Genomic DNA, 23,534 nt, shown 5'->3' with positions numbered 1-23,534 from the left:
GAACTAAACTTAAACTAAATCCAAGGTAAGCTCAAGTTAATCTTGAATTGAGAGTTCGATAACATCTAAACGAGTCAAACTCAAGTTAAACTTCAAATAAATTTAATATAATAAAAATTAAACTAAGTCAAACTTAAATAATTATTTTAAAATTTTAATTTATTTAAACTCGAGCTTGACTCGACTTAATTACATTATCAAATAAATTTAAACGCTCTAAAATTTAATTAGATTCAGCTCAACTTCTTTACGGTCCTACCGTCCGATACGTGTATCTTTAAACAATCAATCCTTCCGTAGATTAACAGGCAGGATTTGACCGTTCAGACTGTTACGATCTAACGGTAAATATAAGAATCCGTGTGCTAGTCCATCATTGGTTGATTCCGTCGGTTCCGCTAGCCTATAAATACTAAGCGAAGCCAAAATAAAAATTAAATCGAAAGTATTGCCTCAGGATTACCAAATCCGGTTCCCTCGTTCACCAGATTAGCTCGACGAATCCAGGGCCTGGCTACGCCGCCGTCGCTATGGCTGGAAGAGGGAAGGCAATTGGCTCCGCTGCGGCGAAGAAGTCCACGTCCAGGAGCAGCAAGGCCGGACTCCAGTTCCCCGTTGGCAGGATCGCCCGATTCCTCAAGGCCGGCAAATACGCCGAGCGCGTTGGAGCCGGCGCCCCCGTCTACCTAGCTGCAGTCCTCGAGTACCTCGCCGCCGAGGTGTGCATATGCCTTTTTTTCCCCCTCTTCTTTATTAAGCCTCGATATTTCCTAACGTTTGGTTGAAATTACCTTCTTTTGTTTTCAAAAAATAAAAAATGCAAGATGTTTGATAATTTTCGTCTCGGCGATTAGGTTTTGGAGCTCGCTGGGAATGCTGCAAGAGACAACAAGAAATCTAGGATCGTTCCGAGGCACATTCAACTAGCCGTGAGGAACGACGAGGAGCTCTCTAAGCTGCTGGGAGAAGTCACCATCGCGAGCGGCGGCGTGATGCCAAACATCCACAATCTCCTTCTTCCCAAAAAGGCTGGATCTTCCAAGGCGCCCGCTGGCGATGAAGACTGAAAGCTGAAAACCTTCTGGTCTAGGGTTTCATGGCCTTGTAATTTTCATGATTATTTGTTTTTTATTTTTTTGTTTTCCCAACTTTTGTACCATTAGCATTGTATCATCCGGAATTGTTTAAGATCAAGCTTGTTCATCCTTAAAATATCAGACTTCGCGAGCAATTTGCCAGTGAACATCTGAGAATTGTCATGCCGCATGTCTTATTTTCTCTCTTCCTTTCCGCTTCCTAGCCAGTTCTTCCTCCAACCCATTTTCTTGATGCAGATTTGTTCCTGCTGCTTGAGGCCAAGCCAACAATCACTCGAACTCATCAATCGTCCTCTTCATCTGAACTGGAACTTTCAACCCTCTGGTCCCTGATCGCAGGAAATAATCGTCGTCGGGGTTCAGTAGCAGGTGCTGCTGGTGGGCCGTCCCTAATTTTCGATGGCTTTGCGACTCTCTTCGGCGATTCCTTCACCTCCTTGCAGATCTTGTCTACCATGCCAAGGAAATCCCGGACGGTAATGAATAACCGTACACCTTCGTCCTTCGTGGCACTCCCGTGAAAATAATCTGTGGTGCTCTGTACCAAGGTCCTTATCCTCCGCTCTTCTTGCAATAAGAAAGTTATGGCAGCTTCAGCATGCTCCACGAAGCATTTGAGGGAAAGGTGGAAGCCACTGTCCTCGTCCAAGCTTTTCATATCCTTGTTCAGGAATTCTTTAGTGTCTATCAACTTGCGGCCAAAATTAACCACCGTTGTGGTGAACGCATCGATGTCAATTCCTGCTGCTTTCTTGACATTCTCGAGCTCACAGCCAAGTCCAGAAACTATCTTGAGGCCTTCGGCGTGGAGGTTATCTTCGGCTTCTCCTGGAATAACTTCAGACAAATCGTTGGAGTTGAAGCTGTAATTGTCCAGAGAAGTCATGCTTCCGCTTTCTTTTGCTAAACGTGCAGAACGTCTTCCTTCAGAACGAATAGTCTGTTTAACAACAAAGTGCAACAGAGTGGTTTTTCCATCGGTACCCTTAACATCTGCCAACTTCAACAGTGTGTCGAGCTTGAATGCCTGAGCACCTCCACGGTATGTGCCGACATTCATGCGATTGCCGGTTTTGAGAACAGCTTCCAAAAGCTTTAGAAAGAGACGACTGTTTCTGAGTTGAGTGCAAGCTGCCTAGAACAAAAGAAGGTTCATTTGCACTATTCAGTCTTACAATATGAATGTACTAAGAAGCGTCTAGGCAGAGAGCAGGATCAAGAATACGAATACTTGCCTCCATTGTTGCAAAAGCTGCCTTTATGATTGTGACATCCTCGTGCAGAGAGGACATGAATAGCAAGGCATCCATCCTTTTATAGGCATAAGGAATATCAATCAAGTCTTTGAGAAATTGTTCTGCAGGTGCTAGCAGGGACAAATCACCAGCATACAGTCGGAGTTTCAGCTCTTCATCAGTGGTAGGTTGCATTCTCAGTAATGATTGAAGAAGAGCAGTAGGAAGTTCATTTCCTGGTTGCAAGAAGATCAACAAGGGGACAAATATTAAAAAACATTCAGTAGTGTACCAGTAGTAGTTGTGGAAGAGTTTTTTGTGGTTTGAAAGTTTATGCATGTATAGTAAGGAAAACTAACTAATCGACATTCATGAGTAGGAAGGAAACAAAGAGGGAGATTTGAATAGAGAAGCAGCTCCATTGACTTATATATGGTTGAATGAAACCAAAAGAGCTAGTGTGATCTAGTTTACTATTAACGCTCTTTTCTACCAAGCACACGATCCAAGCTCACCTTCCATGAGTGCTTCACGAGCTTCATTGCTTTTGACGCTCAGAGCTTTTAATGATATCGATAAATTCTGTGATTTCTTTGGTTCGAGAAGTTGAATAAACCGAGGTGAAGCATCTTTGGACTCTTTCTTTTTTTCAATACTGTTTTTATCAGCAGCATTGGTGTAGCCAAATAATGATTCAATCATCTCTTCATCAAACCTGTAATGAAATTAAACTATCATAAAAGGCCAGTTGTTATACAGACGATCACAGTGCCCAATCAGAATACAGACTTACTGGAAGGATCCTGCTTTAATGTGAGACCAGACGTTGGATCGAGAGTTTGCTTGAACTTTATCCCAAAAAAATGGCTTCAGCTTTGTTTTAGGACCATCGTCGTCAGCATCAGCTTCGTGAGGACTTGGTGTGAGATTTGATGGCTTCTTAGTTCTTGAATTTCCTTGAAATTGACGAGGAGGAAGAGCAACCTTAGGTGGAGGTGGAGGCACCTGGGCACCAGGTTTTTGGTTTCGTAATGGTGGTTGTGGAGCAGGGGGTGGTGGAGGTGCAGCTTTTTTAATAGGAGGCTTAACAGGAGGAGGAGGAGGAGGAGGAGCAGGGGGAGGAACAACAGGTGGCAAAGGAGCAACAACAGGTGGAGGAGAAGGAACATCGGCAGACATAGGACCTGGGACAACAGGAAGTGGAGTAGGAGGGGCAGCAGAAGGAAGAGGTGACCTACCAGGAGGAAGAGGAAGTAATATTTTGGGTTCAGAGCCATCATTGAGCTCCAGAAAAGGAGCATTTGACACTATATCAGGTGATGCTGCACCTCCGGGCTTGACATCTCCGGTGAAGTCATGACAATTTTGGCTAAATCCACTGTTATGCTGCAGGCCTGCAGGCTTATCTGTATGATTATTTGAACCAACAGGACCCAATGAGGTATAAGATGATCCTGGAAACACATGATTTAAAACTCTCAAAACATAGCAGTCTGGTGAATTATGCCCATAAGAAAGACGAGCAATTTCATACCAGAGGCATTGCTCAATCTTAGATGCAATAGGGGCTTATCATCTCTCCTTTTTGCTGAGTCCCGCCGTCTGCAAAATTTCCGGTAACAACAGAATATACATAGAAAAAGAAGAGATGTCCCGATTGATGAAAGAACTACCGCAACGAGAATTAGTTTTGTTGGGTCCTCTTGCTCGTGTGAGGGTGGACTATTGGGAGTACTTTTGAGGTGTGTAGGTTTTGATGGTTTTGGTGCAGTAATTTGTGAAACTGTTGGTCCATGTCTGCCAGATGTAGAACTCACAGGTAGCTGAACAGGAGATCGCGATAGAGCAGGACTGGGTGTTTGTGGTTCACCTTCAGGAGTAGGTGATGCAGCTGGAGCAGATCGATCAACAGATAGGGAGAAGGTAGGTGCAGGACTTGGAGATTGAGTTGCTAAATATCTTCTCTGAACATGATGCCAATTAACTACCAATTCTAGACACTCTGTGCACATTGCATTACGTCTATAATCACCATTAGAAAGATGCAAGTGAAATCCTTTCCTAATGAGACAAACAATAACAGCATGCTTCATTTCTGGGAACAGGGACATCTCAACTTCATGATCATACACTCTAACCTGCATAATTGATAAAGCAAAGAAACTTTCCTGGACTTTATATTTAAGATAATTTATGGGAAGGTAAATTATTCAAAAGGAACATAGTAACTAGTTCATCAGGAAGTCAGAAGAAAGGGCTCAGAGTTATCTCAAGTTCTTATCTTCACAGAACATAAAGATTTAAAAAGGTTTCTTCTTCCAGTCTAGATAAAAGGTACAAAGAAATTAGCAGACCAGAAGAATTTTGATAGTAAATTCATCTTCTAGGCATCATATTGAGGGAGCAGCGAATGCAAAAACAAATAATGCACCATTTTTTATATCTGCAATTTGCTAGTTTCTTTACCCAGCTAGGTTTATGTGCATACTTTTAACAATAATCCATAAATTTAAGATAGTTCATGAATCCTGAAACTTGAGTTAAGAAATTAAACAAGTCTATTCACAATTGTAGAACAAAAATTGAAGAATGTAAAGAACCCCATACCGTGCACTCGCTCAGCTGAGGAAATTCTTTCAGCTCAAAACTTCCCGATTCCAGCCACAAGTTCCTCGGCCCTGTCCTCCCACCTGATCCGTGCATCGGCAAAACAAGGACCAAACCTAGAAAAACGATAGGAATCGCAAAGTTCTTCACACCCATCGTCCCGTGGATCAATCTTGATCGATTTCATTGCATCTGCAGCTCGACCTCCGCATCAAATCAGCTCCAGCAACCAAAGCACAATTCTTGCCTCAGAAAATACCTTCAATTTCCACCCGATGTAACCCGATGAGCACGACGACAGAAGACAAGCTTTTTCCGCGCCAAAAACCAGGAAAAAAAATCGAGAGAGAAAAACCGAAGCTTCCTTCCGCTCCCGCCTTCATGCCATCGCGACCTGGTCGGAACGGTGGCAACGGAACGAGAGATGGAGAACGCCACGGAACCTAGGGTTTGGTGCTCGAGGGCGACGAGGAGGTAGAGGAAAAGGCGGAGAAAATTTGGGGAACTTTTTTTCAAATTGACGTTTGAATTTTTCCTTTTTTTACCTTCCGGAGTTGAAACGCGCGAAGGAGGGGATCGGATCGTTGAAGGTCGATTCGTTACAAACTCACCGGCGACGCTTTCCTTGCAATGCGCCTATTTTACCAACACGGCCCACATCGCGGAGCCGCATCCTCCAGCTGTCACGCTGGAGATCGGGCTGTAAGTTATGGTTGCCATTTGACCCGTTTGAGACAGCCGGGTTGACTTAACGAACTTGCTTAATTAAGAAAATGGAACGTTAAATTTGGACTTCTCCGATTTGGTAATCGATAAATGGTAGTCCTACCATAGGCGACTTTAAAAAATAATTAAAATAAAATAAATTTGATTTAAATACAAAAATATAACCGAAACTCCTTAAAAATATAATCCACTATATGAATGTACTGAGAAATGGTATACTTAAAATAAGTCAACAACAGCAATTCATTCAATCAAAATTATACACTTTGAATTGGCAAAAACTAATACATTGAGCCATAAGTCATGGCTCCTCGAATTACAATTTTTTGTCATATATTAAATCTAACACACCTATCTTTCAAAACTATGAATTCAATGAATGGATCAACAAAGAAGGGAATGAAACACATTCTTAGTAGATCAAACATCTGGCAGATCTGATGCGCTGCCTATCGACTCGTCTCTATGGTGTTCAGATACAATACTCTGATGTTCTGATGCTTCCATGTCGACGGAGTCTTCCTCTTCAGTGAGGGGCAATGATCTCCTCGTATGATGCTTTCTGTGCCTTGTTTTCAGGATCTGAGAGAGCGCTTGGACTGCATCTCTCATGGATGGTCGTTTTCTGGAGAGTCGATTGATGCATTTATATGCAAGAGCTGCCACATCATTGACTTCTGCTATGTGGAACACACCGTCTAGTCGGGGATCTACAATTTCCTCCCATCCAACTTTTCCATCAGCATCCATTGCGGCCTAAGACATAGTTAAATAGTAAGCCTTTTGATTATGATAAGAGTACATTATTCTTTGAGAAAACATCATGAAGTAGTCACATAAGTTTTATTTGCCAATTTAATGAATTACAGAACGAATTCATACTTTTTGTTGGAAAACTATGTAGTTTCCTAAAGTGCCATTCACATGCAAACTTAAAGCAAGATGATTTTTGACAATTTACTTGAAGAAAAGTTAGCTTGATATCCTAGCTACTCTCATGTTAAAAGATGCGAAAGTCTAGCTGCTAAATTGAGTAACATGTGGAAACAAGGATAGAGACACTCACAAGTTCAACGTATTCCATTAAGCCCTGTTGTGGATTGCGTGCGGCAATCAACTCGAAAAGCAAAACCCCAAAGCTAAAAACATCACTTTTCTTTGTGAACGATCTTGATGATACATACTCAGGATCCAGATACCCTAGAGTTCCTCTGATGTTAGATGCCTGATGGCTAACCATTTCTTCTCTTGATAGCCCAAAGTCTGCAACCTGGTTGACAAAGTGTTCTTCCAGTTTGCAAGTAAAATTACAAACTATGCAGTAATCAAAGATAATATAAGGTGGATGCTCCAACAGAATCAACTCTTGATAGGAGAAGCAAATACAACCACATCTTGGTGATAAATATACAACCTCTCCAAATTCATCAATTTGTTACTTTGTTAGTAAGTTCCTTAGATTTTTTTTTTTTTTTTGATAGCTATGTAAGCCCTCGTCAAGCACTCACATGTGATGAAGGCAAGTTTCAAACCCAAGACCTTGGCAACAACTTTGAAGAAGCTTACCAACTAAGCTAGTTGATGCCCGCTATTATTTTCTTGGTCGTATTACATGTCTATAATCCACAGTGTTTCTAGATAGCTAGACTGAGCACATAAATCCAGAAAATAGCTACCAACTAAGCTAGTTGATGCCCGCTATTATTTTCTTGGTCGTATTCCATGTCTATAATCCAGTGTTTCTAGATAGCTAGACTGAGCACATAAATCCAGAAAATAGCTACCAACAATATTAAGGTTATCATTTATTGACAACTGAATAATTAAAAAAAAGGATTTAGATGGTAAAAGCACAGATCAATAAGTATCTAAATTATCAATTCCTTCGGTAATGCCCATTCATAGCATAATAGAATCAGAGAACTAATGAAAGTAAAATTAACAAAATATTCTATTTGCATGAGTCCTGACTTATTTGTCGTACCCTAGCTCTCATGGAGTGGTCTAACAATATGTTTGCAGACTTGATGTCACGGTGAATTACAGGTGGAACAGCCTGCAAGAATGGAGACCAAAAGTGCTTTTTTACTCTTTCATAAAAAAATATATATTAAAGTTCTTTAGTCATCTCAGACAAAACAGAATATGTTTTCTTACACCATCATGAAGATATTCTAAACCTCTTGCGACATCTAGAGCTATATTAACCCTCAAATCCCAGCTCAATACTTGATACTTTTCGCCTGCACCTGATGAATAAGTTAAAGGCAACTTCCTCCAAATCAAAAGTTGAAGCAGTTTGACAGTGAATATATTAAGGATAAAAAGTGAACTAGAATTCTTAAGATGCTTCTTGAGGGGTCCAAACACTGGTGGAAAAATTGTACCAGGTCAAGAGAGTTTCCTTGCCAGGTAACATAAACCCATCAAGGCTAGAAAAAGTCACTTCCTAGTGCTCTAATATCAAGGACTAAATCTCATATTTGTCAGATTATTTCAAAGCAATACTGCTTATTTTTAGTACAATTCACTTGAGCAAGAGCTATATACATGTTATGATGCAATTCAGTTCAATTATAGAAAGACAAAGGATTAATTGACAATTACTTTCTTTCCATATTCCTAAACACCAAAATGCCATACATGAAGATAAGACTTTGAAATGGAAAAATATTACTTAATATCATTCAATGGTTGTTTTTATTCCTTACATCAAAAATAGTACTTGCTAGGCATATCTAGTTCTCGTTGGTATCAACTACACACATTTGCCTTGTTATCTGCCACTTAAAATGTGTCCTTTATGTAAGATTGTCAAAGGTTGTCTTCCTATAGTTCAAGCCAATCTAAGATGAGGTGGACTAGTATTTTCTAGGCATATATTCTCTTTAGCGACTAAATTGGCATCTGTAACTATACACATCTGCCTCATTATCTACTAGTTAAAACCATATGTCCTTAAGTAAGATTGTCAAGGGTATTGTTCCTGTAATTTGAACTAATCCAAGAAGAGGTCGACTGCTAATTAGTAAGGCTTTGCAATCATATAATTCATATTTTCTACTTAAATCCCACTAAGTCTCTAAATGATGTAAGGACAACCATGGTACACCAGTAGCAGAGAGAACTAAATAATAAAATATTTAAAGTTCTGTTTACGATTGTCTAGATATAAATATATTGTCTAGTTATAGGAAGCCCGATATGTAACACAAGCATAAAAAATATGGTTTGATCGGCAAGCATACACCTGATGTCTTGAACCTCATCATTCTCCTAAATAAAATAATATAAAGTGTAAAAAGTATCTAAGCAGTGATCAGACATACTGTAGAGGTGAGAAGCTAGGCTACCATTAGCCATAAAAGCATATATCAACATATGCTGGCCCTTTTCAGCACAATATCCAACCAAATTGACAAGATTCCTGTGGTGCAATCTCCCAAGAAGTAGAACCTGAAAAGGATGAAACAGTGAACTCCTCTTTCATCTTGTCTGGAATTCCCAATCAAAAGTAAAGATATTTAGTGCTACCTCAGTATGAAATTCCTTCTCGCCTTGCTTGGAGTTAGTAGCAAGCATTTTAACTGCAAGTGTCTCACCAGTGGGCATCTGTGCTTTGTAAACAGGACCAAATGCCCCCTGACCAATCAATGTTTTAAAGTTACTAGTACCCTTTTGCAAATCCCTGGGAATAGAATACAAAAAGCTATTTTATTTTTACATTACCAAACAGAATACAACATGGATCTAAGTTATATTGTAAATTCACAAGTTAGAAACCAAAAAGATGGAAGTAGAAATGGTTGCATTAAAGATTTGCATGCAGAAATACATAAATGGTCTCTGTTAAGATATTTCAAGAGCCTGTTTTAGTAGTGCAATCATCAGCTATGAGGCACAGTTGTGCTTTAACATATCAAATTAAATAAACACGGAAGATCAAAGGATCATCATAACGATAAATTGGAAGGGATTGTTTTTTTTCTTAACAAAAACAGTGAAGATCAGAGGCTTGAATATGCATATGCATCAGTATCTTGAAGATGATGTGGATGGAGCTGTTCTTACTTGTATGAATATTTGGGCACTCCAGAAACAGACACAAGATGCTTCCTCTTGGTTCCTTCAGTCCATAAGGAAGGACGATCTTCTTCAAAGTCATTGTGCTTCGGTGACTCTTGATCCATGGTAGAGTCTGATTGTATTGAAGAAGCATCAACTCCATTGGCACGCATGGGGACAGTTGATGCCCTCCTTGAGCTGGTGATCCTTATCTGAGCACGCTTCTTCTGGAATCTGATACAAAGCAGAGCACCTATAGCTAGGAAGATTCCAATCAGGACTCCTGCTGTCACTCCTAAAATCAGTACCCATGATGGCACACCATTCATCTCCCCAATACACCGCTAATAGCAGCTGTCGGAGGTCCACTCCATAATATCTCCTGCAAGAAAACCCCTTTAATCTCATCGAATAGAACCAATTGAAAATCTTTTAAGCATGAAAAACAAAACTATGTCGTGTCACGGACACGACTATTCTAATCTGAATCACCAGTGCATAAAGGTCAATATCAGTTGGCTAAAGACAAGAAGCAGAAGTAGATTTCTGTGACACGGATGCCAAATGGATGTTCAAACAAAACGATCTCGGCCACTGAAATATATAAAAGCTAAACCCCAATCAGGATCATCCATAGAAAAACGTGGAACTGGACCAACAAAGAATCTTTAAATCTTCATTCAACCTCGAGATAGAAAAATACACTGCAGCCTTACAAACGAAACCTACGATTAGAGAAGATGGCGATGTTTCACTTCATACCTAAAATTACAAAATTATGTCCTCTTTCTAGTATCATACATGAGGACAGAACACACATGAAAACCAAAATCTAAGAAATCATGAGAAGAAGTACACAAAAGATCAAACAGAAAGGAACAAAGCAGGGGAGTAGAAAAGGAGCTTCATTCAGCAGGGGAGTAGGAAAGCAGCAATTTTTCCTACGGAAAACAAAACGAACCGGCCACGCCATCTTCCATAGAGGGCACGAGAATGGACCAGCCAAAAAAAAAATGTTTTGCCCAACAATCACAAAACCAAAGATCGAGCTTCAAGAAACCCCCGAATCCTTGCGTGGATTGAGACAAAAGCAACCTCGAGACAAAGGTGAAACACCTGATTCATAAAGAAGATCCGCCGAAGCGAAGCGATCTAACCTGTTTGGGCGAAACGAGCACGCCGCAATGACGGATCGAGCAGAGGAATCGTAGAGCTACGCCACAGATCTCATCTAAGATAGTCGCATTTCATTGAGAAGAAAGCGAGCTGCGAAGACTCGACCATTAAAAACTCTGTTGCCCTTTCATATTAAAAATCAAATCATATTAAAAAAAGGTGAGGATTGACGCGGCGCAGCCATCTTCGATAGCGCTATTTCTAGCTTAGGGGATCATGAAACCCAAACCACCTACTATTACACAGAAACGTACCGATCTTTTATTGGTTCTGGGACAGGGAGACTCCAAATAGCAGAGAGGTAACCATCGGTTGTGGAGCGAACGAGTTTGTTCAGCCACAGGAGTAGAGAGCAGTCCTGTATCCGCACGATGACGTAGCTATGTAACGGTCAACTCTGCGGATATTTTGGGATTTTTGCCACTGTAATATGAAAAAACTGATACCATTTTTTAAAAAGATAATAAAGTAATATAAATTCTCATAAAATTTTATTAAAACATATATTAAAAATAAATATTTTAAAATTTATCGCTTAATATTTGGATTAAAATCACTGTTAAAATTCAAATTCAAGTGATCAATTTAATCCCGCAGATCCATCCAAGCAGTAGGTACTCTAGAAGATCCATCCAAACGAACATTATCGTTCTGAAGAAATTTTTTTAAGGTGCACCGAAATTCAAATTCGAATATTAGATACCTAATTAACAGCCTAACCGCTACTCGCAGGGCAAAAACGGCAAATTTGATAGATAGCTTCAGAAGATTGGTCAGCATTGAATTACAATGGGCACCATGTCGCCGTTATAGGCAACATGCATTTATTCACGCGCTCTTTTCTCACCAACAATGAGCTAAAACTTCATGACAAACTGATAATACACCATAATAAAAAAGACAATATCCAACAAAGTGCATTTATAATTCAATGTCTTTTTAAGATCTTATTAACTCTCCAATTACTTGAATTGTGCGATCCAAGTACCTTTCAAGAGAATAATTGCACATAAGTCTATGCTATAATGATATCTAGTCTCATAAATTTATGTAGCCATACAAGAATTCAAGCTCTACTGATGATTGAATGGTGGCTCAGAAGTTTGTTGTGGGGGAGGGGGAGCCTGTGTTTGGTCTGGTGGTGGCAGCCTTGGTCTTGCATATTCGGCGAAAATAACCCAGCCATCAAGAAACTGCAGCCAAGTAGACATGTAAAAAAAAAGAATTGAAATTAACTTTCAAACTTCAAATAGCTTGAACTATCAAGTTTCCTATCTGTATGCACTTGAAAATTTGGAATATTTACATAGATGAAACGCATGATTCATTGTGGCAAACTCACCTTGCCATCCATTCCTGTTATACCTTGGGCAGCTTCTTCCAAGGTTGAATATCTCACAAATCCAAACCCTTTAGAATAGCCTGACAGACGATCAGTCACAACCCTAGCTGCGGGGATACAAGTATCAACATCTTGCAAAGATAACTTTCAAGACAAATATAAACTTAGTTTTAGGAAGAAAATACCGTAGATTACTTGTCCAAACTTTGAGAAAGCTTCTCTCAGTCCTTCGGATGTTGTTCGCTTGCTGAGTCCTGAAAACAAGAAAGAGGAATTTAACAAATATACATAGAACTCAAGTGAAATATTCTTTTAACTCAGATTCGTCCAAACTGACATAAATTCCTGCACAAATCATAAGCTCATGACAATCCAATTTGGCAAGAACCATAGACTCAAGTGTGGATCATGTACCAGCTTAAGTTTATCTTTTTTTAACGTATATCTCTACTCATTAGACCTAGCTTATTTCTTTCCAACAAACACAGTATTGCAGGCTTCTTATAACAAAGCCACCCTCTTTTTCATTTCTTGGTAGCGTCTCACTCTTCTTCTTATCTTCTTTTCTGGTTTCTTTGCTTTTGCTGATTGTGTAAAGCGTCTAGGAGCTAGAATATGTTGTAAACTTGTAATCAATCCATACTCATCTCTCTTCGTCGCTGATATTTCAACTTGAAGTATTTAGGTCTATCTCAAATACCTAATATCCAAAACATCTGAAAACATGGTCATTTTTTCCATCTTGTTATTTAAAAAAAAACGGTTCGTATGATTTAAGACTTTTCTTAGTGTTCTCGGATTTTCCACCTTGGAGTATTAAGGTGTATCTCAAATACCTAATGGTTAGAGTATTTGAATCCATATCTATTGTTTGATCTTTATATACAACAACAACAAACAACACCCAAGCCTTATCCCACTAGGTGGGGTCGGCTATTGTTTGATCTTTATATCTCATGTTTAATTACTCTATGTACTAATAAACAAATTTTGCAATCAAAAAACATAGTAAAATTAGATCCAATATAACAGCCAAGCAGCCGTTTTCAACAATCATGATTTTTATTAAACTTTAGATGTTAATCATTTTATGTATTGAGTTCATCGATGCTCATTCTAGCCAAATTCAAGAAGCATCCCTTCAAGATGGAGTTTTATTGAAGCTCAAGTTCACATCAAGCTTTAAGAAATGTCAAAATCCTTAAAGTTTATTGAGCTTGTGCGATATTATACTCAGATTATGAAAGTTTCATCTAGTTATAAACCTGCTTATGAGACTACAAATGATGTCATAGAAGCATATAGATCAGCTTATTGATGAAGTTCTAAATGACAATTTTAGATAGCCTAAAACTGATGGAGCCAAGAAACCACAGTGATTATGAACTCCTTAGAAAAGCACTAACTAAAGGTGTTGAATTGAGCACAAATAATTGGATATCAAATTAAGCCTTAAGGAACGTTTAAGTAGTTGGGTAGTCGTCAATGCTACTCCCAACCCTTTGAAAGCCCTATAACTCACCTAGAATTTTGACTTACGAAATAACTAAACATAAAACCTAACAAAACGCTAGTTACCTTAAAGCTATTCTGACCCTTTCCAGAGCATTGTAATAAACAGTAAGCATACACAGAATTTCTTATTTAATTTAACGCCAATCGGGTTGTGCTAAAGAACAACGAAAAACTCAAAAGAAAATTTAGGCTTTTGTTGGTGAAGCAATTTCAAAATAGCTAGAGCTCCACTTGGAACTGTCAAGATCTACAAAATGCATGCCTTCCATCGGTAAATTCCGTACAATAAAACGGGAAAAAATTACGAAACGGCTAGGAACTGAAAGCCTAAGATGCGAAAAGGAGGGTAACTCGCCTGAGACGAAAAGGTTGGTCGAAGGCTCAGCGGGCGGGGGGACGGCGGCGGAAGGCGGGGGAGAGAAGGCGGAGATGGAGAAGAGGCGACGGACCCCGGAACGCAGCGCCGCCATGACTCGCGGGTCTCGCACGCGCGTTCGATAACTGGACGAAGAAGAGCCGATCCGCCAAGTCGCCCGTTTTCGCATACCGCCCTCCATTTATAGACCGAGGGCATCACAACTCACAAGGACCCTTAAGACGGCCCAGTGGGGCATCGTGATGGGCCTGGAGACAACTTAGACCCATCGTTGATAGTGACCACCTTCATTCACGATTTTTTTTCCTTCATATTTTTATTTAATTTTAAATTTCAAAAATTGAATATATATATATATATATAATTATGTGAGTTGGGTATTAATATAGTAAAAGGTGAAGATAAATTAAGAGATTATTTTCTTTCAACGTATGTTTACCTAGTTGGGTATGGATCTATGCACACAGTGGAGGCCACTGGAGGCGCACTATCAAGTCGACCCAATGTCTCATCCACTCACCCATCTCTCTCTTTCTCTCTAGCTCAACTCAAAAGTAAGGGTATAATTGAGTAAGTCGAGTCTAATTCTTGAATATTTAAATTTATCTTATCTATAATCTAACTAAGTTCGAATTTTATTTAATGAATATATTCATAACTCATAAATTTATTCAAATTTTTATCAAGTTTAAACGAATTTAATAAATATAAATTATAAATTTAAATATTTATTAAAAATTAAATTATATATTTAGATAAAATTATAATATTCTTATTAAAATTTATAATTTTATTCTAATAAATAAATTTAATATATTTAAGTATAGTATAAAATCTATAAATTCAATATCAAAACTATTATTTTTTAAATCAGCGAGATAACGAGCCTAGTACTTTAAAGCTTAGCTTGGTTTGTTTATCTTAACGAGCCTCATTAAACAAGTTCAAATGAGTTTTTATCAAATCGAGCTTCGAATAACTTATGAGTGACTTGATTTATTTAATTTACACTCATGCTCAAGAGAATCCACTCTTGCTAGAGGCACATACTGGTTGTTAACCCTTACCCGAGCCTCTCCCTCGACCAGCGGGCAACAACTGCTGCTTCATGAGGTGAGACATGACTGTTTCTTGTAGGATCGAAAAAAATTTAGATATCTCCATAATGATATGATATTGTTCACTTTGGGCCTAAGCCCTCATGATTTTGCTCTTGGGCTCTACCCAAAAGGCCTCATGCCAATGGAGATATCTTTCTCTTATAAACCCATGATCTTTTCCATGTGTTTTTAATATGGGACTATATTTGCAACCTTGCAACCCCAACATTTCTAACGGCAAGCTCGGCACCAACAAGGCGGCGGAGGGCAAGGGTTGGGGGCTCTGTCGCCTACCTTTCCTTAGCGGCATCGGGGGCGACGGCGGAGCAGTCACGGGGTTTTCGTCGTCATCCAACTCTTCGGTTACGCTTAGGCTGACCTAGAACCACCGCGCCCCGCTCGTCCGAGGAAGACAGCGTTAGACGGAACCCTGGCACGAGCTTGGTCTCGTCGACAGCCAGGTCACTGCTCCCCACTCGGCGCCACCTCCGGCTGGATCCCACCTCTAAGCTCTACTTTCCTTGTATGCCCTTTCTTAGAGTTACGGCCTTTGCTTGCACTTTTCGTTGCTCGTTTGGATTTTGGTCGACAAAAACCATAAAGGAGAGATCTTTTTCTATTTTTATTTGATGCCCAATTTAGGGCTTTGTGGATTTTTTTTTTTTATTGACACTGGTGCGAGATTAACAATTCGGTTTCATGGTGTCACAAAACAAGCTGCTAAGCTGATTTGATAGGGGCTATGGGATCTAAAAACGATAATTTACCAAAGACATATCGAGATTTTTTAAATTTATTAAAAGGGACGTATTATTTTGTTATTTATCAAATGTGACACCTTTTCATGTATTTTTTCATTCTATTTTCCTGAAATTTTTTTTTTTATATTTTTTCTATCATTTCTCTTTCTTCTTTTTCCTCCTAAGAACGTTTTTCTCTTTTCTCTCCTCTATTTTCCTCCCTTTTGAATGTCGATTCTTCTAAAAATAATTTAACACCTCTGAGAAGTCGAAATAAATAATGGATAATATATTTGAACTACTTACAATTTTAGAAATCAACATGAAATGAAATGAAATGAATGCAATCAGAGCTCTCTTAAATTCATTAGTGGATTCTGATCAAAATCCACTAATGAACCTAGAGAGATCCGAATGTACCCATTTCAATTTCTGTGGCTTTCTGGGGTTAGAAGGAATTCAAATATGTTATCTATTGTTTATTTCGGCTTTTTAGAGATATTAAAATATAATAAGAATGAATTACCAAAATTTTCCACATTAGGCCTGATAGGGAATCATATCAAGCCCAACATGAATCTGATATCATTTCATATCAAGCACACGTCATATCAGGCTCAATGAGGACCTAATATCATTCTATATCAGGCCCATATTAGGCTTGATATGATTCCATATCAGGCCTAACGTGGAGAATTTTGGTGATTCTTCCTTATTACATTTTAACACCTCTGAAAAGCCGAAATAAATAATTGATAGTATATTTGAAATCCTTGTAACCCAAGAAATCCACAAGAATTGAAATGGGTACAATCGAAGTTCTCGAAGCCCATCAGTGGGTTTTAGTTGAAACCCATTGATGGACCTCGAGAGCTCTGATGCACCCATTTCAGTTCCAGTGGATTTCTAGGATTGCAAGGAGTTTAAATATGTTATCTATTGTTTATTTCAGCTTCTCAAAGGTGTTAAAATATAATATGGAAGAATCATCAAAATTCTCCACGTTGGGTCTGATATGATTTCATATCAGACCTAATATGGGCATGATATCATTCTATATCAGACTCATGTTAGGCCTGATATGGAATCATATCAGGCCCAACATGGAGAATTTTAACGATTCTTCCGTATTACATTTTAACACCCTTGAGAAGTTGAAATAAACAATAGATAGCATATTTGAACTCCTTGCAACCCCATAAATCTAAAGGAACTGAAATGGGTGCAATCGGAGCTCTTGAGGTCCATCAGTGGATTTCGATCGAGTTTTGGTCAAAATTCATTAATGGACTTAGAGAGTTCCGATTGCACCCATTTCAGTTCCTCTGGATTTCTTAGGTTGCAAGAAGTTCAAATATGCTATCTATTGTTTATTTTAGTTTCTCAGAAGTGTTAAAATATAATAAGAAAGGATCATCAAAATTTTTCACGTTGGGTTTGATATGAAATCATATCAGGATCAACGTATTCCATATCAGGCCCATGTCGGCCCTGATATGATTCTATATCAGGCCACGTTTATATCAAGCCCAACGTGGGTCTGATATCATTCTATATCAGGCCCACATTGAGCCTGATATGGATTGGGTCTGATATCATTATATATCATGCCCACATTGGGTCTGATATGATTCCATATCATGCCCAACGTGGAGAATTTTGGTGATTCTTTTTATTACATTTTAACATCTTTGAGAAGTCGAAATAAATAATGGATAGTATATTTGAACTCCTTACAACTCTAAAAATCTATAAAAACTAAAATGGATACAATCGGAGCTCTCTAAGTCCATCAGTGGATTTCGACCAAAATCCACTGATGGACCTAGAGAGCTCCGATTGCACTCATTTCAATTCCTGTAGATTTTTGGGATTGTAAGGAGTTAAAATATACTATCCATTATTTATTTCGACATCTCAGAGGTGTTAAAATATTTTTAGAAGAATCGACGTGTAAAAGAGAGGAAAAAAAAGAGAGGAAAAAAAAGAGAGGAAAGAGAAGAAACGTTACATACATAGGAGGAAAGAGAAGAGAGAGAGAAATGATAGAAAAAATAAAAAGAAAAATAATCAAGAGGGTAGAATGGGGAGAAGCACTGTAAAAAGGCGCATCCTTTGGTAAATAACAAAGTAACATACGTTTTCACAGTGCTCTTCTCATTCTATCCTCTTGATAAATTTGACTGTTTTCATTTTTCTTTTCTCTGTCGTTTCTCTTCCTCTTCTCTTTCCTCCTATGCATGCAAAAGCTCTTCTCTTACTCTCCTATTTCCTCTCTTATTTTCTCTTTCCTCTCTTTTGCATGCATGATAACGTAAACTTAAAAAGTTTCCTGAGAAGCTGATTCTTCTAAAATATTTTAACACTTCTGAGAAGTCAAAATAAGCAATGGATCCGTTTGACTCCTTTCAGCTTCAGAAATCCATATAACCTGAAATGAGTCCAATCGAACATGTCTAGATCCATCAGTGAATTTTGATTGAAATCCACTGATGGATATACATAGTTCCAATTAGACTCATTTCAAGACATATGGATTTCTGAGGCTGCAATGAGTCAAACGATGCTATCTATTGTCTATATTGTCTTCTTAGTGATGTTAAAATATTTTTAGAAGAATCAGCTAAAAAATCTCATATCATGCCCACGTTGGGTCTGATATAGAATCATATCATGCCTAATGTGGACCTAATGTGATTCTATATTGGCTCACATTGGGATTTTTTGGTCAATTGTTCTATTAATATTTATCACCTTCCGAGAAACTGAAACAAGCAATGGATAACATCTTTTGACACCTTGCAGCTTCAGAAATCTATAAGATCTGAAATGAGTCTAATTAGACCTATCTAGGTCCATTAGTGGATTTCAGTCTGATTGGATTAATTTTATGTCAAAATCCACTGATGGAGTGAGAAAGGTCTGATTGAACCCATTACTATTTTTAACATTCCTAGTGGTGATTTAAAATTTTTTTAAAAAATATTTTTTTTTCTCAAACCTGCTATGAGAGATCAGACTCATATTATGCTTGATATAGGAGACCCACATTAGGCTTGATATGAGAAATATCAAGGCCAATAAAAAGGAAAAAAAAGAAATAAAATAGAGATTTTTTTCCTTCAAGATTTAAAGATCCATTTTCTGAGTTTAAGTATTTTGTATCAATTTAAATTAATTAAGGATTGAACATTAAAATGAGGAATTCAAAATGAAAGAAAAATGCCCAAACACCACTAAAAGAGGTAGATATCATTTTATCCTATTTTATTAATTAATTTTTCTCATTTCTTCCTCCTTTGCTTGGGCTTATGCCTATGCTCCTCCCTCTCTTCTCCACCCTCACCATGCCACTTTGTTTTTTATTTATGTTTTTCCCCTTTTTATTGGACCTGATATGGGGAGATATCAAGCCCAACGTGAGCTTGATCTCGCATAACATGTTTGAGGAAAAGAAGGAAAAAAAAAAGAATTTATTTTTTTTTCAAAATTTTTGAACCACCACTAGAAATGTCAAAAATAACAATAGGTCCAATCAAACCTTTCTAACTTCATCAGTAGGTTTTGACATAAAATTGGTCCAATCAGACCGAAACCCAAGACCTAGATAGGATAAATTGGACACATTTAAGATCTTATAGATTTCTGAAGCCGCAAGGAGTCAAAAGATATTATCCATTGTTTGTTTCGACTTCTCAGAAGGTGTTAAATATTAATGGAACAACTGGTCAAAAAAATCTCAATATGGGTTTGATATAGAATTATATCAAGCCCAACGTGGACATGATATGAGATTTTTTAACTGATTCTTCTAAATATAACATCATTGAGAAGCTAAAATAAGCAATAGATAACACCGTTTGACTCCTTGAAGTCTCAAAAATTCATAGGATCTGAAATGGATCCAATCAGACCTGTCTAGGTCTATCAGTGGGTTTTTACTTTCTATCAATTTCTGAGACTGTAAGGAGTCAAACGATTCTATTCATTATTTATTTTGGTTTCTCAAGAGTGATAAAATACTTTTAGAATAATTAGTTTCTAAGTTCATGTTATTATACATACAAAAGAGAGGAAAGAGAAAAGATATTACATACATAGGAGGAAATAAAAATGAGAGAAATGGAAGAAAAAAGAAAATAAAAATTACTTAAATTTATCAAGAGTATAGAATGAGAAGTATTAAACTGGTATATGTTTTTTTTTTTTTTTGATAAATTTAGAAACCTAAGCATAAATTACTGAACAAAATAAAAAAAATGAAAATTCACTATTTCTATTCTCCACTTCTATCTCCCATTTCCAGGAAACAATCGCATAGTAATTTTTCTTTTAAAAAACAGTTTTTTGATTATTACTGAACAAAATAAAAAAAAAAAGAGAAAATTTACTACTTCTACTCTCCACTTCTATCCCCCGTTTCCAGGAAACAAGCGCATTGTAATTTTTCTTTTAAAAAACAGCTTTTTGATTAAAATCATACTCAAAGGTTTCTTTTTTTTTTCTTGTCCAAAAAGTAACGTAGCACAATTCGCGCATTTGATTACGGGGATGGCCCACCGCCAATCTTGTATCCATGGTGGGACCCTGACAAACGCGCCCCAGGTGTCCATCATTAATTAGTTAAGCAAATCACATCGGAGCGTCATCAGTGGAGCCGTTCCTGATCCAACGGCCAGCGTTGCATTTCCTTCCTCCTAACGTCTACTTTTACCATCGCGCTCCCTCCTCCAACGGTCGAAAAAAGCTCTCTTAAAGCGTTGCTTTGCCTGTTGTGAATTTGTGATCCATTAAATCAAGCGATTGTAGAAGAAGGAGGAAAGAGATGAGCCTCCTTCAGCTTCCCGATTCCCTTCAGATTTGGAACAACGCCGCCTTCGACGACGGCGCCTCCGCCTCCAAGATCTCCTCCACTCCTCCTCCTCCTCTGCGGGAGGTCTCCACTAACTCTTTTGCGCAGGTTGACCTCGATCCCTCCAAGGAGAATCGAGGGCCTGAGGACATCAGGCCCCTCCTTGATGCCGCACTGCCGAAGAAGGCCCCCCTCGTTTATTTCCGGGACGACGCCAAGGTCGATGACACCGCCCTCGATGACGAGATCTCCCGGATCGAGGAAGAGATCGCGCGGCTGAATTCGAGGCTGGAGGCACTTCGGGCGAAGAAGGCGGAGCGGGAGTCACGGGGGCGACAGCCGCGCGGGAGGATAGTGCCCGCCAAGTTCATGGATCCGAAGCAGGGCTCGGCGGCGAGGAATCCATGCACACCGGCTTCGAAGAGGATGGATCGGGCGATAGAGGTGACGCCGGCGAGAGCTGGAACCCGGCGCAGAGGAGTGAGCCTGGGACCCTTGGAAATCCTTGCGACCCCAGGGAGGCCTATCGGTTCGAGGCCGAGCCCGGCTAAGAATCTTTGGCCATCGGCCTTGAAGAAGAAGACCGAGGAGTCTCCTGCACCGATTGAGAAGGCTGATCATCAATCAGGTAAGGCTAACGAAACCCCTATTGGATCAGTTCATGATCACAAGATACCAGGTTTAGGGAAGCTGGAAAACATGGAAGAAGATGAGGAAGCGACAAAAAGAAATAATTTCAACCCTAAATCTCAGCCTCCGGGCACTGCAATGAAGATGCCAAATGCAAAAATGACGCTGGATACGCCAGGTAATGCTAATAACAGGCGAAGGACTATCAGTCTTGGGCCTCTTGAGATAGTAGCCAGTGCCCGGTTTCGCTGGCAGAATAATCTCCAAGAACACACAGAAAAACCTGTCGATAAGCAGCCAAAGCGGAGTTCGAGCATTAGCCCTGCATCTCTGAAGCCATCCGCCAGCGCCAAGAAGCAAGTCACAGATGGAGCTGATAAAGGAACAAAGGAAGGTCCATTTCAAGCCCGGTTTCGCCGGCAGAATAATCTCCAAGAACTCACAGAAAAACCTGTCGATAAGCAAGCAAAGCGGAGTTCAAGCATTAGCCCTGCATCTCTGAAGCCATCCGTCAGCGCAAAGAAGCAAGTCGTAGATGGAGCTGCTAAAGGAACAAAGGAAGGTCCATTTCGAGGAATCATTATGCGTAAAGCTCTGTTCCAGGAGAACCAGAGCTCTGCTTCTTGCAAAAGGCCATCAACAGCTGCTAAAGGAAGAGTCGTCCCAAGCCGCTATAGTTTAACGACCACCACCGGTGAGAAACAGGGAAACAAACGCGGTAAATGGTCATTGCCTGAACTAAGCAGGGGGAATACTAGTGCTCTACTGACAGGATCTGAATTGGAGGATCAAATGAAAACATATTCACAAATGTTAGATGATTTGGATGTGGTAGTGAGTTCCCTGTCCTTTACTCCAAGCTCTCCTCAATCCATCATGAAGCTTGCTGCAATGCTTCCAAAGATCAAAACTTTGAGACGCAACACTCAAAGCCCTCGCGATTCTGGATGTGCAAAAGGAGCTGCTGAACTGGCCGGGAGGCAGCCATTCTTAGCTGTGTCAGAGGATGAGGTGCTGAATTCTCCTCTTACATTTCCCCAAGACAAGTTTGCAGATCAGCAGCCATGATCAGAAAAAATGCTTCAGTTTTTGATATCTTCATTTTGTTAATGGCAATTTGCAATTTAGTAGTTCAGGAAGTAATAATAGTAGGACCATTCTCTTTTACTTGTAAAAAGTACTTGAAATTGAATGTCTATATCAAATAATAGTTTTCAGGAATTTGGTATCCGTATGCATTATAACAATTTCAGAGCAAATCTCTATTTGAGTTGTGAATTGTAAAAGTAAATTGCTAAACCCCAAGGACGTTATTTCATTCATGTAGTTTGTTTTGGTGGTAGCTGAACAAGAATAAAGTCCAATTGTGTAGAGGTCAGGATTGGCGACCCAATCACACCTCTAGTTAGATACCAACAGTTCTTTTCAGAGGAACAAGACATCTCACCCTCAATCTTTCCACAGGTGCCACCATCACCTACTGCAGGCCACAAGTTAGAATTCTATCCAGAGGCAACTGAAGCCTTATCCTTTTAAGCCTATAAGAACTCTTCAGCGGAGACCTAACTGTTAATACAGCCGTGATGGAAAGCAGGGCAATCATATGTGAGACAGACATGCTGCAGGCGATGCAACAAGATGCACTCTGCCTGGCTGGGAAGGCCCTCGACCTATTCGATGCAGCAGAAACCACTGAAATCGCTCGATTAATCAAACAAGTGATGGAGTTTTCCTTCAAATGGATTCATCGTCACATTCAACTAATGTGAGTTTTGGTATTGCAGGAGTTCGACCATCTATATGGGCTCGGGTGGCAGTGTATTGTGGGGGATCACTTTGGTTCATTTGTCACACACCATTGCGGCTGCTTCATCTACTTTAGAATCGGAAGCCTTGCAATATTACTCTTCAAAGGCACATCGGACGAGGTTAACAAGAACTAAAGAACGATGGAGGCAGTCAAAGCATGACATAGCTTGTAGAGGGATACATGTTTTCTTCAGTTACTATAACTGCATGACCAAATAAAATGACCTTTGTACATGTAATGATGTAAGCTTCCATGTGTACTAT

At 39.2% G+C, this 23,534-nt stretch overlaps 6 protein-coding genes across 9 annotated transcripts; 3 read left to right on the top strand and 3 right to left on the bottom strand.

Annotated features, from left to right (window-relative positions):
• The first annotated feature begins 442 nt into the window (after positions 1-442).
• LOC121993053 (protein H2A.7-like) lies at positions 443-1,217 on the top strand. The gene is made up of 2 exons (XM_042547723.1): positions 443-719; positions 855-1,217. The coding sequence occupies exons 1-2, from the start codon at positions 531-533 to the stop codon at positions 1,065-1,067; spliced, it is 402 nt and encodes a 133-aa protein (XP_042403657.1). The 5' UTR covers positions 443-530; the 3' UTR covers positions 1,068-1,217.
• Positions 1,140-5,605, bottom strand: LOC121993043 (formin-like protein 5). Its single transcript, XM_042547710.1, has 7 exons — positions 5,295-5,605; positions 4,940-5,198; positions 3,867-4,470; positions 3,126-3,786; positions 2,848-3,047; positions 2,333-2,568; positions 1,140-2,232 (listed from the first exon to the last, which is right to left on the bottom strand). Exons 2-7 carry the CDS (start codon positions 5,093-5,095, stop codon positions 1,381-1,383), a joined length of 2,709 nt encoding a protein of 902 aa, XP_042403644.1. The 5' UTR covers positions 5,096-5,198; positions 5,295-5,605; the 3' UTR covers positions 1,140-1,380.
• A 285-nt stretch (positions 5,606-5,890) lies between these two features.
• Positions 5,891-11,043, bottom strand: LOC121993047 (calcium/calmodulin-regulated receptor-like kinase 1). Of its 4 annotated transcripts, none has more exons than XM_042547714.1 (8): positions 10,888-11,043; positions 9,737-10,112; positions 9,200-9,353; positions 8,995-9,121; positions 7,823-7,914; positions 7,650-7,721; positions 6,732-6,935; positions 5,891-6,421 (listed from the first exon to the last, which is right to left on the bottom strand). In XM_042547714.1, the coding sequence occupies exons 2-8, from the start codon at positions 10,057-10,059 to the stop codon at positions 6,086-6,088; spliced, it is 1,308 nt and encodes a 435-aa protein (XP_042403648.1). In that variant the 5' UTR covers positions 10,060-10,112; positions 10,888-11,043; the 3' UTR covers positions 5,891-6,085. The 4 variants fall into 4 exon arrangements, with proteins under 4 accessions (XP_042403648.1, XP_042403649.1, XP_042403650.1 ...); XM_042547715.1 differs by having other exon boundaries at positions 7,823-7,908; XM_042547716.1 differs by having other exon boundaries at positions 9,019-9,121.
• A 769-nt stretch (positions 11,044-11,812) lies between these two features.
• Positions 11,813-14,292, bottom strand: LOC121993052 (organelle RRM domain-containing protein 2, mitochondrial-like). Its single transcript, XM_042547722.1, has 4 exons — positions 14,119-14,292; positions 12,434-12,502; positions 12,249-12,355; positions 11,813-12,099 (listed from the first exon to the last, which is right to left on the bottom strand). The coding sequence occupies exons 1-4, from the start codon at positions 14,231-14,233 to the stop codon at positions 11,980-11,982; spliced, it is 411 nt and encodes a 136-aa protein (XP_042403656.1). The 5' UTR covers positions 14,234-14,292; the 3' UTR covers positions 11,813-11,979.
• A 6,446-nt stretch (positions 14,293-20,738) lies between these two features.
• LOC121993044 lies at positions 20,739-22,682 on the top strand. The gene has a single exon (XM_042547711.1). It carries the CDS (start codon positions 20,805-20,807, stop codon positions 22,527-22,529), a length of 1,725 nt encoding a protein of 574 aa, XP_042403645.1. The 5' UTR covers positions 20,739-20,804; the 3' UTR covers positions 22,530-22,682.
• A 338-nt stretch (positions 22,683-23,020) lies between these two features.
• On the top strand, positions 23,021-23,504 carry LOC121993055 (dynein light chain LC6, flagellar outer arm-like). The gene is made up of 2 exons (XM_042547725.1): positions 23,021-23,179; positions 23,246-23,504. Exons 1-2 carry the CDS (start codon positions 23,045-23,047, stop codon positions 23,402-23,404), a joined length of 294 nt encoding a protein of 97 aa, XP_042403659.1. The 5' UTR covers positions 23,021-23,044; the 3' UTR covers positions 23,405-23,504.
• The last annotated feature ends 30 nt before the right edge of the window (positions 23,505-23,534 follow it).

The sequence above is a fragment of the Zingiber officinale genome, chromosome 6B (assembly GCF_018446385.1).
Source record: "Zingiber officinale cultivar Zhangliang chromosome 6B, Zo_v1.1, whole genome shotgun sequence".
Taxonomy (NCBI): Eukaryota; Viridiplantae; Streptophyta; class Magnoliopsida; order Zingiberales; family Zingiberaceae; genus Zingiber; species Zingiber officinale.
This window is presented reverse-complemented; position numbering and strand designations above follow the sequence as displayed.